A 16,693-nucleotide genomic window follows, 5' to 3' on the forward strand; every position below is an offset into this window, starting at 1 on the left:
GGCCGGGGCTGTCCGGAGGGCGTGATGGGATACTGGCTCTGGCCGCAGGACGGAAACATGTGACAGGTTCCACTGGGTAACCCAGCTGCCCAGCGGAATTATCTCCTGGGCGAGAGGACAGGGAAAAGGTGTCCCGAAACAGGAGCAAAGAGAGCGGAGAAGAGGTCCCGAGGATGCCTGTCACCTGTCACGTGTGATGGGGGCATGTGGGTGTCCTGCTGGAAGGGGGAGGCAGATCCCAACAGGGGAGCAGAACAGAGACCCCCGGGGTCCATCCAGGGACACGCTCACCCCGAGCAGCGGGAGGCGCAGGGACCAACGCGGTGGTGCCCGGCTCTGGCTGAATCAAGACTGCCGGTCCCCAACGTGTGCGGCCTGGCAGCGCCCACGCTGGTCCCCGAGGCTCTGGGCTCGCGGTTTGCCCAGAGCCGTGTGAGTTGACGGTGAGGCATTTGTGCCAACGAAAGGCGGCGACCAGGGCTGTGCCCTTCCGTGGCCCTGCGGGAGGTGAAGTGAGCCGTGGAGGCTGGTTCTCCCGCGGCGTGATTAGGGCCTCGGCCAGAGGTCACAGGGCTCAGTACCACACAGACCGCAACTGGATGGCGTCTCTCGGCAACGCGAGTCAAAACATGGCCCAAGGTGACAGTCCTGATGGATGTCCTGGGTACGTCCTTCCCTCTGGGCTGAGGCCCAGCGCAAGTGACGCCCTCAGACCCCAGCTGGAACGGACGGGCTCCCCAGGTGGAAAGAAAGGGGTGACAAACGTCATGTGACCGTCAGCCACAGAAAATACCTGGAGTTTCATGCCCCAGGCTGTTCCCACCAGACCTTTGAACCTGCCCTGAACGCTCTGCTTGGCTTTGACCCCTTGCTCACCCCTCCTCTCCTCCTCCCCCGAGACACCCTGGGCTCCAGGGAGGTCCAACTTCTCTGACGTTTTTGTCCCCATAGTGTCTTACGATTTTCCTCCCTTAGAGCCCCTGATATGCTTTGGGCTCTTCTTTTGCAAGTTCGCTGCTCCAAGAGAGCTTCCTGAGGACAGAAACGTGTCCTCCTGTGTTCGTAGGTCCTGCCTTGAGGCCTGGCCCGTATTTGTCAGACTGAGTGAAGCTGAGCTGGGAGTTGACGCAGCCTCTTGGGAATATTCTGTGATGCTCGTTCCTTCTCTCCCTCCTAACCCCGTCCCCACACCTCCCTTCACACAGGCTTCTTAAATTTTGGGAATGCACAGAGAGCAAATTAGTTGACCTGAAAACGCCACAGATGTAGGGTGACCGAGGGGCAGGAGCGAGAGCCCACCAACGGAAGTGACAGAAAACAGGATTCTAGTCCGTGCTCTGCCCTCCCGGCTGCGACACCGAGCCAGTCCCTTCCTGACCCTCCGAGACGTCGAGTGGAGTCACTGACATCTAGAATTTCTAAATTTGATGGAGAAGAAGCAGCCATGGAAGGTTAACAGGCCAAAGGGTAACCTCTAAAAAGGGTTTTAAGAGAATCTCAAACAAAATACTCTTTGTAAATAAAAACGTCCAGTGATACAATAAGCACATGGAGTTGTTTCAGGGGAGGGCGGAGGGAGGGGGGACTTGTTCTAGAAGGAAATAAGCAAAGAAAACCAGTGAGGGCCCTTGTGTGGACTCATGATGACAGTTTGCCATAAATTAAGATGTGTCCCATCCTCTGCACGTGAGGTCCCCAAAAAGGTGGGGGTGTCATTAATAAGATTCAGCTGGACTGGATTGGCTGGAGAGGGGTGAACCCCGGAAGCTGGGCTTGTGCCTTGTGGGCAGCAGCAGGGGGCGGGGCGGATGGAGAGACGAAGGGGACCCCCCAGCGAGGCTGCAGAGGGGGGACCTGGCTCGTCTCACCCAGGTCCCTGGCTGCAGACTCTCAGTTAAGTTCCCTTCTCACCAGACCCTGTTGAAAGGCAGAAAGGTCTACCTCCAACGCTTTCTCTGACTTTACAGAATGAGGCATTATGTAAAGAGTGAACTTAATTTAGACGGTGGTGTTGACCAGAACAAACAGCAATAAAGCAGAAATGATTAAAAACACGTCAATCACATTTATGCCCTGGAGCGTACAGTATGTACACAGCCTCCAAATCGGCCGTGTTGCTCTGGGCTCCAGACCCACGAACCTGGCCTCTCGGTGTCGAAAAAGTCAAAAGCTAAAAGCCTAAGCAGACCCTGAGTTTCTGAAGGTGCAAACAAGGGGGGCACTCCTGCCACCACCACCATCTGCTAGAAATCTGTTTATTTTGCAGATAACCAAGGAACAACAAACACATCAAAAGATTACCCTCAAATCGTTCCGGTAAGTTCTTTTATGGGCTGATTTTTGCCTTCTCAACATAAACACGTTGAAGTTGGAACCCACCGTATCTTAGAAGGTGACTTTTTGGAACTAGGGTCATTGCAGGTGGCGTGAGTTAAGATCAGGCCGTGCCGCAGCAGGGTGGGTGCCTAATCCGACGTTGTCGGTGTCCTCATGAGACAGGGAAATCTGGACACAGACGTGCACACAGGGCGAACGCCACGTGGAGAGAAAGGCCAAGACCGGGGTGAGGCTTCTGCAAGTCAAAGATCCCCAGAAATCACCAGCCAGCCACCAGATGCTGGGAGAGGGACGTGGAACGGATTCTCCCTCACAGCCTCCAGCAGGGACTGTCCCTGCCGACACCTTCATCTCAAAACTCTAAAAACTGGGAGACAAAGAAGTCCTGTTGTTTAAGCCACCCAGTTCATGGTGCTGTATTACAGCAGCCCCAGCAAACTAATGCGAGCCCACAGTTCACATTAACAAATGCAGAATAATACCCCGCACTGGCAGGAAGGCTTAGCGGCCCGGAGCTCGGTCTCTCTGCTTAGGAACAGAGTCGGGTAAGTGCAGAGCCTGGTGTCACCGCCTGGAAGCCGAGAAGCCACAAGGATGCTGCTCACCCTTTCAGGCACCTCAGTCCCTCCACGGTAAAAGGGGTATAATAGTCACAGGATGAAAAGAGCTCACGGTGCTCCCAGCACAGTGCCCGGCATGTAACACGCGCTCAGTGAATGCTAGTTACTGTTGGCTGAGCGCATCGTAAACCACATAGCACTCTCACACATTTCATCTTCCTTCACGTTCCATGAGGGAACTGTTGCTATTCACATTTCACAGCTGGAGATTCTGAGGCCCCCAGATCTTACCTAGATGATCTGGGGGAGGGTTGGGGTATGAGCAGATCAGGGTTCCAATCCCAACTTTGCCACCTCCTGGCTGTGTCATTTTGAGCACAGTTTTTAAATCCTTCAAAATCTCTGTTCTTCCGGTTCTCAAATAAAATAATTGTGAGAAAGATAAATGTGTGGTCAGTGTCTGGCTATTACTAGACATTTTGATAAATTATTTTCATTACTATTAATTAACTTGTCCAAAATCACACCAATTATCAGTAGAGCCTAAGACTTTAATGAGCCTCATGTGATTTCTGCTGCACCTCAGCACCTTCCTGAGGGCAGGTCACAGACATCAAAACCAGGGAAATGTTGCTGGATGTGAGGACACCGGGTCGGAAGGACCCAGCTGGAGTCTTGTTCAGTCGGAGAGAAGGGAAAGAAGTTGCACGGGCACCAGAGTGTGATACTGAGACGGAGGCGCAGAGAGCACAGAAGGAGTTCATTGCAATCAATTTGCTACCAGGTGACTTGTGGGCTTCCTCAAGGAATAGCGTCATGTCAAGGACTGAGCTTTAACCTCTATGGCTCGTAGTCTGGACGTCAAACAGCAGCACTGCGTAGACGCTGTTGGTTCCACAGCTACCTCCATCTACGCCACCACGACTGCTCAGCTCATGAGCCGACTCTGCCAGAACTAACTGGCTGGCTGACACGGACTGACCAGGTCGTCTGTTTACGTGGTTGCTTAGTCCCTCTCATGTGGTGGGTACTCCCTAGAAGATGTTACCCTTCAACACGAAGAACCTGACACATTATGCCTTTGAGTAGGTGGCATAGTGCCTCTACTCAAAGTTGTTTAAATCCTAATCTCTGGAATCTGTGACTATATTACATCACATGGCAAAAAGGAATTAAGGTTGCTTATCTGCTAACCTAAAAACAGGAAGAGTATACTGGATTATCTACGTGGAACCAATGTCATCACAAGGTCTTTAAATGCAGAAGAGGGTGGCAAAGGTGTCCGTGTCAGCGTGATGCAGTGTGAGACAGGCCGTGGGTAGGCTCTCGTTACCCCCGTTCTTCTCTCTCCTCTCTCCAGGCAGGGCCAGAGAGCACGAGCAAGTGCCTGAGCCAGCACGACCGACCAGCCAAGCTACTGCCCAAAACTTGATTCATGTTCTTGATATGGTCACTTCTCTTCTCACACGAAGCGAATAATTATCTACACCATCTGAAGCTCTGTCTATTGGGAAGACTTTCCTTCCTCATTGTGTCTCAGGGCCACCCTGGTGCCACACAGCCACAGCCCATTTTCTGCCTGCATCCATGTACTGAGCTCACCCGTCTGTATCTGTTCCCTGCCTGTGGCTGCCACATCAGATTACCACAGACTGGGTGGCTCCAACTCCTGGATTCTGAGAAAGCCATTTGAAGGCCTGAGAAATGGCCCTACAGGACACACTGACACTGCAGCCAGTCTAAGGGGCTCTAGGACCTAAAATCAGGCATGCTTGGGCCACTGCTGCCATGACTAGGGCCCAAAGACTGGCTCAGCTGGTGTGAAAGTCCCCAGAAAAACTTCACCATGGCCTCAACTAGTAACTGTACCCTAGGCCACCAGTGAAATCACAGGTACCACTGGCCTGTGAACTACCTAAGAAATCATACAAAGATCACACTACTGCAGACACCCAAAATCAAAGCCAAAGTATCCTACTTAACCAACTTACACACACACACATATATACACACATATATATATACACATACAAATATACACACACACACACATATATATATACACACACACACACAATCTTCAGTAAAAAAATCAAAAGAAATTTGAAAAAATTAGAACAAGCAACTACTACCTCAGGGGGGCAAATATCAATGAAAAGACACAGAAAACATGGAAAATAAAGGAAATATGACACCATGAAAGGACCACAACAATTGTTCAGCAAGGGATCCCAATAAAATAGAATTCCTCATAATGCCAGATAAAGAATTCCAAATATTGATTCTAAAGAAGTTTAATGAGATGTAAGAGAAATCTGAAAGGCAATACAAAGAAATCAGAAAATCAATTCAGGATATGAATCCCAGAAACTCTAGAGCTAAAAAATTCATTGAAAAGCACATTCTAGAACTTCAAAAATAGAATAGACCAAACAGAAGAAAGAATCTCAAAACTTGAAGACAGGTCTTTTGAAATAATCCAATCAGAAAAAAAATAAGGAAAAAAATAAAAAAGAATGCTCAAAGCCTTCAAGACATATGGGACTATATAAAGTGACTGAACTGATGTATTATAAGTATTCTCAAAGGGGAAGAGAGGTCAAAAAGTTTGGAAAACCTATTTAAGGAAATAATCAATGAAAACTTCCCAGCACTAGCAAGAGGGTTAGACATTCAAATAAAGGAAGCCCAATGATCCCCACACAAATACATTGCAAAAAGGACTTCACCATGACATATTATAATAAGAATGACTAAAGTTGAAGTGAAAGAAATAATTTTAAAATTAGCAAGAGAAAAGCATGTAGTCACCTATAATAAAAATTCCATCAGACTAACGGTGGGCCTCTCAGTAAAAATTTTACAGGCCAAGAGAGAATGGGATGGCATTTTCAAACTGCTGCAAGAAAAAAATTGTTAGCCAAGAATTTTAAATCCTGCTATAATAAGCTTCATATGGAAGAAAAATAAAATCTTTCCCATAGAAGCAAATACTAAGAGAATTCATCACCACTAGAGAGGCCCTACAGAAAATGTTCAAAGCTGTATTAAACCTGGAAATCAAATATTAATATTCACCATCACAAAAACACATGGAAATATAAAACTCAAAGGTCTGATAAAGTATAATAATCACACAAAGGAGGAAAAGAAAGGAATTAAAGAGCAACATGACAAAAGTTCAGCAACCACAAAAAAAAAAGCAAAAAAAGAAAGAGACAAAAAATGTATAAAAAACTAGAAATCAACTAACAATATGACCAGAAAAAAGCCTCACATATCAATACTAACCTTGAACATAATGGATAAAATGTTCCACCTAAAACATAGATTGATAGAATTGATAAAAAAAACATGATCCAACTATATGTTGCTTACAAGAAACTCACCATGCCCATGAAGATATATATAGACTGAAAGTAAAGGGGTAGAAAAAGATATTTCATGCAAGTGGAAATAGAAATTGGGCAGGAATAGCTATACTTATATCAGATAAAACAGGCTTTAAATCAAAAATAGTAAAAAAAGACAAAGAAGATATTATATAATGATAAAGGAATCAATTCAGCAAGAGTATATAATCATCCTGAATGTATATGCATTCAATATCAGAGCATCCAAATTCACAAAACCAATATTATTAGACCTAAAGAAAGAAATAGACAGAAACACAATAGTAGTGGGGGACTTCAACACCCAGCTCACAAGACTAGACAGATCATCAAGAAAGAAAATTAACAAAGAAGCATTGGACTTAAATTGAGCATTAGACCAAATGAATTTAATAGACATTTAGATAACATTCTACCCAATAACTACAGAATATACATTTTGTTCATCAGCATAAGGAACATTCTCCAAGACAGACCACATATTAGGCCACAAAACAAATATTAACAATTAAAAAATATCAAAATCATATCAAGTATCTTCTCAGACCACAATGAAATAAAGCTATAAATCAATACAAAGAGGAATTTCAGAAACTGTAAAAATACATGAAAATTAAACAACATGCTCCTGAATGATCACTGGTTCAATGAAGAAATAAAGATGGAAATTAAAAAATTTTTTTAAATGAATGAAAATGAAAACACAACACAACATACTATCAACCAGTGGATACAGAGAAAGCACTGGTAAGAGGGAACTTTATAGCATTAAATGCCTACATCAAAAAGTTGAAAGATCACAAATTAACAACCTAAATTTGCATCCAAAGGAACTAGAAAAAGAATAAACCAAACCTAAAATTAACAGAAGAAAATAAAAACAAAAATCAGGGCAGAAGTAAATGAAAGAGACCAAAAAAGTTACAAAGTTTCTACAAAATGAAAAGTTGGTTCTTTGAAAATATAAACAAAATTGATATGACAGTTGGTAGACAAATCAAGAAGAGGGAAGATCCAAATAAACACAATCAGAAATGAAAAGGGGGACATTACAACTGATACCACAGAAATACAAAAGATCATCAGAGACTATCATGAAAACTGTATGCTCACAAACTGGAAAACCTAGAGGAAATGGATAAAATCATGAAAACATAGAAGCCCTTTGTATTGAGCCAGGAAGAATAGAACTCCTGTATAGACCAGTAATGGGTAGTGAGATTGAATTCATAATAATAATAAAAAAAAATCTCCCAAGAGAAAAAAAAAAAAAGCTCAGGAGCAGATGGATTCACAGCCCAAACCTACAAAAAAGTACTGATGCCAATCCTACTGAAAATGTTCCAAAAATTTGAAAACTGAAATCTCCCTCTTTCCATGAAGGCAGTATCACTCTGATATCAAAGCCAGCCAAGGAAATAGTAAAAAAAAGAAATCTACGTACCCATCAATATCTCTGATGAAAACAGATGCCAAAATCCTCAAGAAAACACTAACATATCAAATCCAACAGCACATCACAAATCAATTCACCACAATCAATGGGTTTCATCTCAAGATGCAAGGGTGGTTCAACATATACAAGTGAATAAATATGATTGACAACATAAACATAATGGAAAACAAAAACCACCATATGATCGTAACAATAGATGAAGAAAAAGCATTCAATAAAATCTAGCATTTCTTTGTGATAAAAACCCTGAAAAAACTTGGCATCGAAAGAACATATAATACCTCAAAATAATAAAAGCCATATTTTGACAAACCCACGGCCAACATGATACTGAATGGGAGAAAGTTGAAAGCATCACCTGAGGACTGAGATAAGACAAGAATACCCACTTTCACCACTTCTAATCAAACATAGTACTGGAAGTCCTAGCCAGAGCAATCAAGCAAGAGGCAGAAATAAAAGGCATGGAAACTGAACAAGAGGAAATCAAATTATCTCTATTTGCTGATGATAAGATATACCTAGAAAACCCTAAGGACTCCACTAAAAGACTCCTAGATTTGATGAATTCAGTGAAGTCTTAGGTTATAAAATCAATGTACAAAAATCAATAGCATTTGTATACATCAACAACAACCACACTGAGAACTAAATCAAGAACTCAATCCCATTTACAATAGCTGCAAATAATAAAAATAAAATAACTAGGAATAAATTTAACCAAGAGGATCTTTCACTCCTTGAAAAGTGAAAGATCTCTTCAAGGAGAACTACAAATCATTGATGAAAGAAATCATAGATGACATAAACAAATGGGAAAACATCCCATGCTCATGGATCTGAAGAATCCATATTGTTAAAATGACCATACTGCCCAAAGCAATCTATAGATTAAATGTGATTCCTATCAAAATACCAATGTCAGTTTTCAAACAATTAGGACAAATAATTGTAAAATTCATATGGAACCCCAAAAAAGAGCCTGAATAGCCAAAGCAATCCTAAGCAATAAGAACTGGAGGTAACGCATTAGCTGACTTCAAACTATACTATAAGGCTATAGTAACCAAAACAGCATGATAGTGGCATAAAAGTAAACACATAGATCAATGGAACACAATGGAGAACCCAGAAATAAAACTATATACCTACAATCAATTAATTAAATGGTGATACAATGGAACCCCCCTCCCCACCCACATATCCTTTATGTCTTTAGCCTGGAGCTCATCTCTGCCATCCCTCGTGGAACACAATATAGTTTTGTTATTCTGTCTTGGCCAGGGGTGGGTGAGATGGGGGATGCTCAGAATCTGTCACACGACCTTCCCCCACTCTTACCATGCTAGCTCTTACCCCACAGAGTAAGGAACAAATGTGAGAGTTCTGCCAGCTACAAATATGTTACAAAATTACAATCATACATTTAGAGACCAGAGAAACTACTATCAGGTGAGTCCAAGGACCCAAAGCACCCACTATGTGTCAGATTTGGGCCAGGGGTCCATTCACTGCACAGTCCTCATACACCCCCACTCTCATGGGGGTGGAGGAATGAAGTCGTGTCATGTTCCTGTGTATCTATGTCCACCCAGACCCTATCTCTGCATGAACTCCTCTAAATGTCTTGAAATCTCCCTTTCCTCAGTATGTGACCACCCGGGCAAACGGTCAGAGGTCCCGTGGGGGGAACATCGGGGGGAACCATGACACTACGCCTTTGCCACCCTTGCTGGGTGCTGCCTCAGGAAGATCTGGCCTCTCCTGGAGTCAACGGCTTCTAAGTTCAGAAACATATCGGGAAGCTGGAAAGGAATTATAACTATGATTGAAGTAAGTGTCCTCAGCCTCTGAGCACGTCTTGAATTTGTTTGGTTGTATAAATTGAGCAATGCTCTGTGGGCTTGCCAACTATCTTGCCCTATGAATATTTACTACTAATTGTATTACTCTCGTAATCTGACCTTGACACTGATGGCAGGAAGTGGGCTCACCTGGCTTCTGGAAGCATATTACTGCCATCCTGGACCCTATTACTCTAGGCTAGTATCATCCCCATTGCTATCAAGGTTCCCCGTTTTATAGCAACATCTACATCTGCCTTGGCCTAGCGGAGGAGAAGCCATCACTGAGCTTCTCAGCGGTGCTGGCACCTCTCTTACCAACGCATTTTTTAATCACTTTGGTAAACAAACCATCCTCTGGGATGAACCCTCGTACAGAACATAGCTACCTTGTGGGTTTTCCAGCTTTTATGATTTATCATTTCTAGCATGCTCATTTCTCTGAGCCTTTCATCCCTTCCTCCACCGTCTTCCAGAACAAATTCTGGCAGAGATACTTCATTTAATGTGGGCTATCACGTCTTCCAAGCTTCCAAAGTCATTGTAACAGTGCAGATCTGTCTCTCGGGGTCTTTGCCAGGGTGTGGAATCCTGTATCACAGGAGAGTACTTTCTGATAAAATAACAATGACAGAAACCTCTCCTTGGTTCAACTCTATGTTCTGTACCCCTTAATCTAGTATCCCAGGATCCAGGCCTGTGTATATCCTCGTAGCTCCTGCTGGGCATGTTGACAAGGTCCTGCCGCTCCTTCAGTATTTGGTTCCCTTCCTCCTCCAGCAGACTCGGCATTTTCCAGGCCGGTCTTTTTGTGACTGTAGCTGCTGGTCTGGTCCCCAGAAGGAGATACAGGAGCAGGTCCTGAGGACGAGCGTGAGTGGTCTCTCAAGGTAAAGGCTGCTGAGCTGTCTTCAAGCAACAGGAAGGTGCCAACTTTTAACAAGGAGGAACGGGCCACTCCTGCAGGCCCAGAGGTTCAGGAGAATCTAGATGTCCAAGATCACTGAGTCCACATACCCAGATATCCCCAAACCAAGTCTTGGGGTCCCACCCGTTTCTGACCAGGGATCTGAATCTATCATAGCAGAAGCCCCAGTTGGGAATTCAATTTTCTCTGGGCCTCTGCTACCTTTCTAATTAAGTCCTGGGCATTACCCTCGGTCTTTTCTGTTACAAAGAAGACCCTGTCTTTCCTAACGTACCTTAAATGGATGAACAGTTATTCTCAGCCTTCTTTCTCCAATGCCTCAAAGACACTCAATGGCAGTCACTTGATGCCATAGTCTTTATAATTATAATTTCCTCCTGAACCTCTCGAATGCCTAAAATAAGGCTCTTCTCAGGGAATTCCCTGTCAAATGTTCCTGTTAGAAACTCACCCTCTCAGCTGCCCTTTCCAGATTGACAGGTGCTCCTAGGGAAACAGGAGCCTCAAATATGGGTTGATGCCCTCCACAATTCCATATTCTCCCAGACCCTGCCCTTAATTATTCAATACTTCGTGAGCTTTACTATTACGTCTAAGTAGATTTTCTACCTAAAACAGAATAGTTGGTCTGAAGTAGCTAGTCAGCTGTTGCCAAAAGCAGAAATCCCATTTGTCCATGTTTTCCTAATGGGCAGGTCATCTCCCTTTTTTCCTTAATGGTTCAGATGCTCTCTTTGTAAATTAAGAATATTCGCTGGCTGTCATGTTCGCTGCAGATATTTTCTCCTCAGTTTGTGGCTTGACTTTTGACATCATTTGAGTGATTTATTTTTGCCAAACAGATTTTTTTTTAAATTTCCTTACATAGTCAAATTAATCAAACTTATTCTGTGTAACTTTTGAATTTTCTCTCTTGCTTAAAGGCCTTGCTTATTCCAAGACTAGGAACATATCAACCAATGCTTGCTTTTGGAAATTTTATGAATCATTTTTTATGTTTGAATCTTTAAGCCATCTGCAATTCCAATTTTATTTTCCACAGGAAGGATGAAAGAAATTTTTGAAAAAGCTTCCTAAAATATTTTGCATTTCATTAAATCAGAAAGAAAAGGACTAGATCTCCTTTTCAATTCTCTATTTTTTCACATAATATCCTCTAATTAAACTATAAATATACCTTTTATGATAAAAAAATTTTTGATAATTCAGAAAAGGATAAGGAAGAAAAGAAATCAAAGTAAATCCACAGTCAGAGATAATCCTTGTTAGTATTTTGGTTTATTTTCTTTAGAAACAACTATAATTTTTATAAAATTAGGATCATACATTATATAGAGATTTGATTCCTGATTTTTATTTCATATTAAACCATCAAACTTTAGCTCTCTATCATAATATAGTCTTCAAAAACATAATCTTAAAGAGCTAGATAATATACTATACGGATGTAGTATAACGATAACTATTCCAACAATTTAGGAATGTATCAATGAAAGTGAAATTAATGAATCAAAGATTTTCACATTAAAAATATTTTCAAATAAACTTGTCTGATTGATGTCCACCTCAGCCAACTATGTTTGAGAGTACTTAACTCAAACCACATATTTTCTTTTTCTTTTCATCTCTGCCAGTTTGGAAGGTGACAACTGGTTTATTCTTGGTGGCCTTTTACGTACCCTGTGATCGCCCTGGAATGCCGTCTGCACAGGAGGAAGGTTCTAGGATTAAAGGAAAACCTTTAAAGCCCTGAAGTTCTCAACTGTTCCCATCCTGAGGAAACTAAAAGTCTCATCCCAGACTCCCATTTATACCTTCAAACCCACAATCCAAAGCAGAAAATTACTGTCTTCCTTCCCCAAGTGATGAAAGCCTCATCCAGGACAAATAGTCTGTCATTCTTGGGGTCATCAAGACTCAGAGAAGTTGCTTATTCCCTGGTCCTATCTTTCCCCCGAGCAGAAAGCCTGAGTCTAAGTCTAGACAGACGAGGGGTCTGCAGAGTTAATCGGGAGGAGAAGAGGAGAGGAGAGAAACGGGTGCAGGAGAGGAGGGAAGAGGGACCGTCAGTTTGTCCCAGTGAATCGGAAGAAGACTGATGACAGGCGCTCACGTCAGGCGAAGGGAGTGGCTGTTGATCGAGAAGGCGTGTTCTTTCCACATTTAATAACCGCAGCGGAGTAGCCGTGAGCCTGAGCAGTGACAGGAGGGGATGGATAAGGGTCATTAAACCAAGACTGTCTCCGGGCCTTTCTGGTGAGTGGATCCTTGCTCGGAGCTGTTAAAGAGTCTCAGGGCTGTCATTTGGAAACAAGAGAGAAGAAGAGAGAAAGGCAGAAGGCAACAAAAACCTTATTCACCAAAGGTTTTCTGTTCGTCCATCACTGTATGTATCACATACACTCCAACTTGATTTAACAACCCTATGAGATGTCACCATGCCCATTTCATAGGTAAGAAACTGAAGCTCAGAGAAAAATTAAGAAAACCCACATGGTTATACACATGTAAAGCAAACAGCAGAACAAGGATTTGAAGGCAGATGTCTAATTCCAAAGCTCACGCTCCGTACACAAAATTCGGATTCTACCTCGAGCAAAGCATTCAACTTCTGAAGACTCGACTATCCGTTCTTACGGTGGAAGAGGCAGAAGTGATCACACAGGGTCACTGAAGGCAGGGACGTCCTCCAGTCCCCTGAAACATAGGAGGTTATTTGTAAATTTGATTATAGTGACGGTTTTGTGTTTGCAGAGTCCTAAGAGCGTTTGTAGCCCAACATTTAATTTAGTCCTATAATTACCTATTTATAACACAGGAAACCTGCATGGTCTATAAATAGAGAATAATAAAATCTTACTGTAAAAATTCACAAATTTAAATTTAACTAAATACCTGAATATGCTGGTTTTGCACCAGTGATGAACTGTTCCGTCGAAACAGTGCAAGTCGGACGCAACAGCTGGAGCGAGACCCACAGCGAGACTCTCGGGCAGGGACAGTAAGTCACGGCGGGCCCAGTCCTCGTCGCTGTGCCCTGTCACCCCTCCCGTTTACCCACTGGGGTTCCCTGTCGCGCTTCCTCCTCCCACTGAGACCCCTGCTCAAGAGATCTAGCAGCAGGTATTCACAGTTCAGGATAAATTTTAAGTAGGTATTTAAATTATTTATTCCCTTGTTTGGCTCTAGGAGGTGCGGGAGCAGAGGAGAGGAAGGGATGGAGGAGGGACAGTAAGGAAAAGGGAGAAGAAGTTGGGCTTAGTGTTTCACGCTGACCGTGATATTATGGTTAAATCCCCCAGTGCCTGAGATGGAGAGAGAGAGAGAAAGGTGAGGGGTGGGAGGGAGAGGAAATTAAGCTTTTCTTTTTCCCCCAATAGAAATTTTGCTGATGTGCAAAACTGTGGGTTTACGATGACGTGTATAATGGGACAAACACCAGCCTTCCAGTCCTAAGACCTGGGATTTCGCTCTTGCTCTGCCACACTCTGGCTTCTATTAATAACTTCAGGCAAACCGCTTTTCCTTGGGGGCTTTATTTCTTCAACTACAAATTTAAGAGGTTGAGGGAATAACTTCCAAGGACCTTTACACTTTGATTTTCCGTGATTCTAGGACTTGAACACACTTGGAATTACAGCCTGTGGACTGATGACTATTCTGCTTATAATTTATAAATGAGCAGGTTTATACAACCAGGAGAATATTTTCAACCCAAGCTTCAGAAGCATACTTCTGCTTTTCTGGTACATGGAATAAATCTTTGCATGCTGAGATTAAATCACTATTGATTTTTTCACTAAAGCTCGTACGTATCAGTACCTGTCATTTCTGCCACAACCCGGGGACACTTCCATTTTACCCAGTCACCTCCCTTTCCCCGACCTGGGCAGTGAAGGGAGACGGAGCTGTGCTCTAGAGTCACCGACAGAAGGTGGCCCAGGGGGGCCACGGGGTGACCGAGCCCCCCACCGGCTGGCTTGGCGGGAGACGCCTGGGATCTGGAACACGCAGACGGTGCAGCCCACGCCCGCGGGAGAGAGGAACGACGGTGACAAGGGGAAGACATTCCACAGAGCTTCTTACTCTCTTTTTCAATAAACGCCCCACTATTATTTAACGTAATATGCATTTTCTGAATCCAGAGCCTGTTACATGTAACAGAGGATTCTGTACACAACTTGGTCCTGTTCCTTTTGTGTCCTTTTATCCCTGTGGCCTCCTGCTGAGATGAGACTATTACCTTTGTGTGGCCATTTAGTGGTGGCCATGTGGCTTCACCACCTGACATAAAAAGCCACACGTGCTTTCTGGGGTTTACGAGGCAGAGATGAACGTCCCAGCCCTTTAGCTGGGAAGGCTCCATTGCTCTCTTAGTCACTCAGGCGCTGCACCAAGGGGACCTCGTCCGGGTCCCCGTCCCCGGGGGGCTGTCGTCTGGTGTTTACCTTCCCTACGCCTCAGTCTCTTCTTTTGTAAAATAGAGATAATATTACCCACTACACACCATTGTGATGATCACATGAGATAGTTCATCTAAAGTGTCCGTAACAGTGTCTATCGCGTCGTGGATACGATCACATACTAGTTACGGGAAATCCCGATTGCCTCCTCCTATTGCACCATTCTGAGAATAGCAGACACTGAGCTGAACGGCACCAACGGTCCGCAGGCCTCTTCGCTGACCCGCCGCACATGCCAATATCGGGCGAACCTGCCACGAGGAAACAGGCCTCCTCCAGGCATTGGCCTGAGAGACGTTTCCAGACTGTCACCGTCTTCCCGAGGCAAAGTCGTACGAGCCTCTGTGTCTCTCACGTCACAGCCACCCTGAATCCTTCCGAGACAGCATCGTCCTGGGCCCCGGAGCCCCCAGACCTCCCTGCCCCGGCTCACAGCGCCTGTCCCGCCTGCCCTCGTGCCGACTGCCCAGGGAGGGCGGGACTTGGCTTCTCTCCCGACGCTGACAATCAGGGAGGCATTAACTTCTCTTAATGGGCACAGCGACATTCAGCAGATGGAAGCCCAGAGCCGGGTCGCTGTGCAGAGAGCCCAAGCTGTGATGGGGCTGCCAGTGTTCATCTGTGACCTCTAAATTGAAACTTAATTGGCCACTAATGGAATTCATCTAATTAGAAACACTTGTAATTAAGCATGAAGAAGAAAAACAGCCTGGATTTTGGACTTGGAGAAAGAAGCGCTACATTTGCTACGGTCAATAAACCCATACTTAAGAGCATATTCAATTATCTCCTACATACAGTGCTCACCCCGCGTAAGAACCCCCCCGTGGAGCCCCCTGGTCTTACTATTAGCAGTAGGGGCAGCGATACCATAGTATCCCAACTTTCCCCATTCTGGAACCCCAAAACTGAAGGGGTCCTGCAAAATAAGAATGGAGGTTCATAAATTTAGTTTGTATTTCAAAAATACAAATATAAATTAGCATTTTGACCTGTCAGGCAAAGGCAAGTTTAAGGAAATAGAGTCTCAGAGAGGTTAAGTAACTTGTCCAATGCCACAGAGCAGTAAACGGCAGAGCCAAGTCTTGATAGTGATCCTGCCTTACCTTCTCGTAGATAATTGAGAGGATACAATGAGATCAGGTACGTGAAAATACGTTGTAAACTATAAATTATACAACCGGCAGATCCAATTTTAACCTTCTTGGGACGAAACAATGGCATCCCAAATCCATACGACACAGCACAACTCCGGCTCCTAACACTACCTGATGCGCGAGCCCAGTGCGGGCAGCTACAGGGCAGGGTATGGGTAGGTAGTGGAGGACAAGGGTAAAGAGTGCAGGCTTTGGAGCCGGAATATCTTAGCCAGATCCTGACTCCACCGCTTACGAGCTATGCGACCCCTGGCCAAGTTACCCTACTCAGTCTCCCCATCTGTAAAATGGGGAGAACAGTAGCCCTATCCCATAGGATTGGGTGAATATGCACAAAAGGCTCTTTGAACAGGGTCTGGCACACAATGAACGCTCATAAGTGTTAGCTGTTATTACTAATCTGTCTATACTGACAAGAAGTCTGGTTTTTCCCCAGAGCTCCCTCTCCCTGAGAGGCCTCCAAATCTCTCCGTGTGTCTAGTGGCATGTTTGGCAAGACCATTGCTAGCTACTCTCCCCGACCAAACATGGGGCCAAACTGCTGGTACAATCCTTG

The 16,693-nt window shown here is 44.2% G+C and overlaps 1 protein-coding gene across 1 annotated transcript in view; it reads left to right on the forward strand.

Annotated features, from left to right (window-relative positions):
- Positions 1 to 204: 204 nt before the first annotated feature.
- Positions 205 to 16,693, forward strand: part of CCDC190 (coiled-coil domain containing 190) — a 43,311-nt gene continuing 26,822 nt past the window's right edge. The window contains exon 1 of the mRNA XM_069479256.1: positions 205 to 432. Within this exon, the coding sequence (XP_069335357.1) occupies positions 205 to 432 (228 nt within the window). The remainder of the gene's footprint in view (positions 433 to 16,693) is intronic.

Source organism: Eulemur rufifrons, chromosome 8, assembly GCF_041146395.1.
Source record: "Eulemur rufifrons isolate Redbay chromosome 8, OSU_ERuf_1, whole genome shotgun sequence".
NCBI lineage: Eukaryota > Metazoa > Chordata > Mammalia > Primates > Lemuridae > Eulemur > Eulemur rufifrons.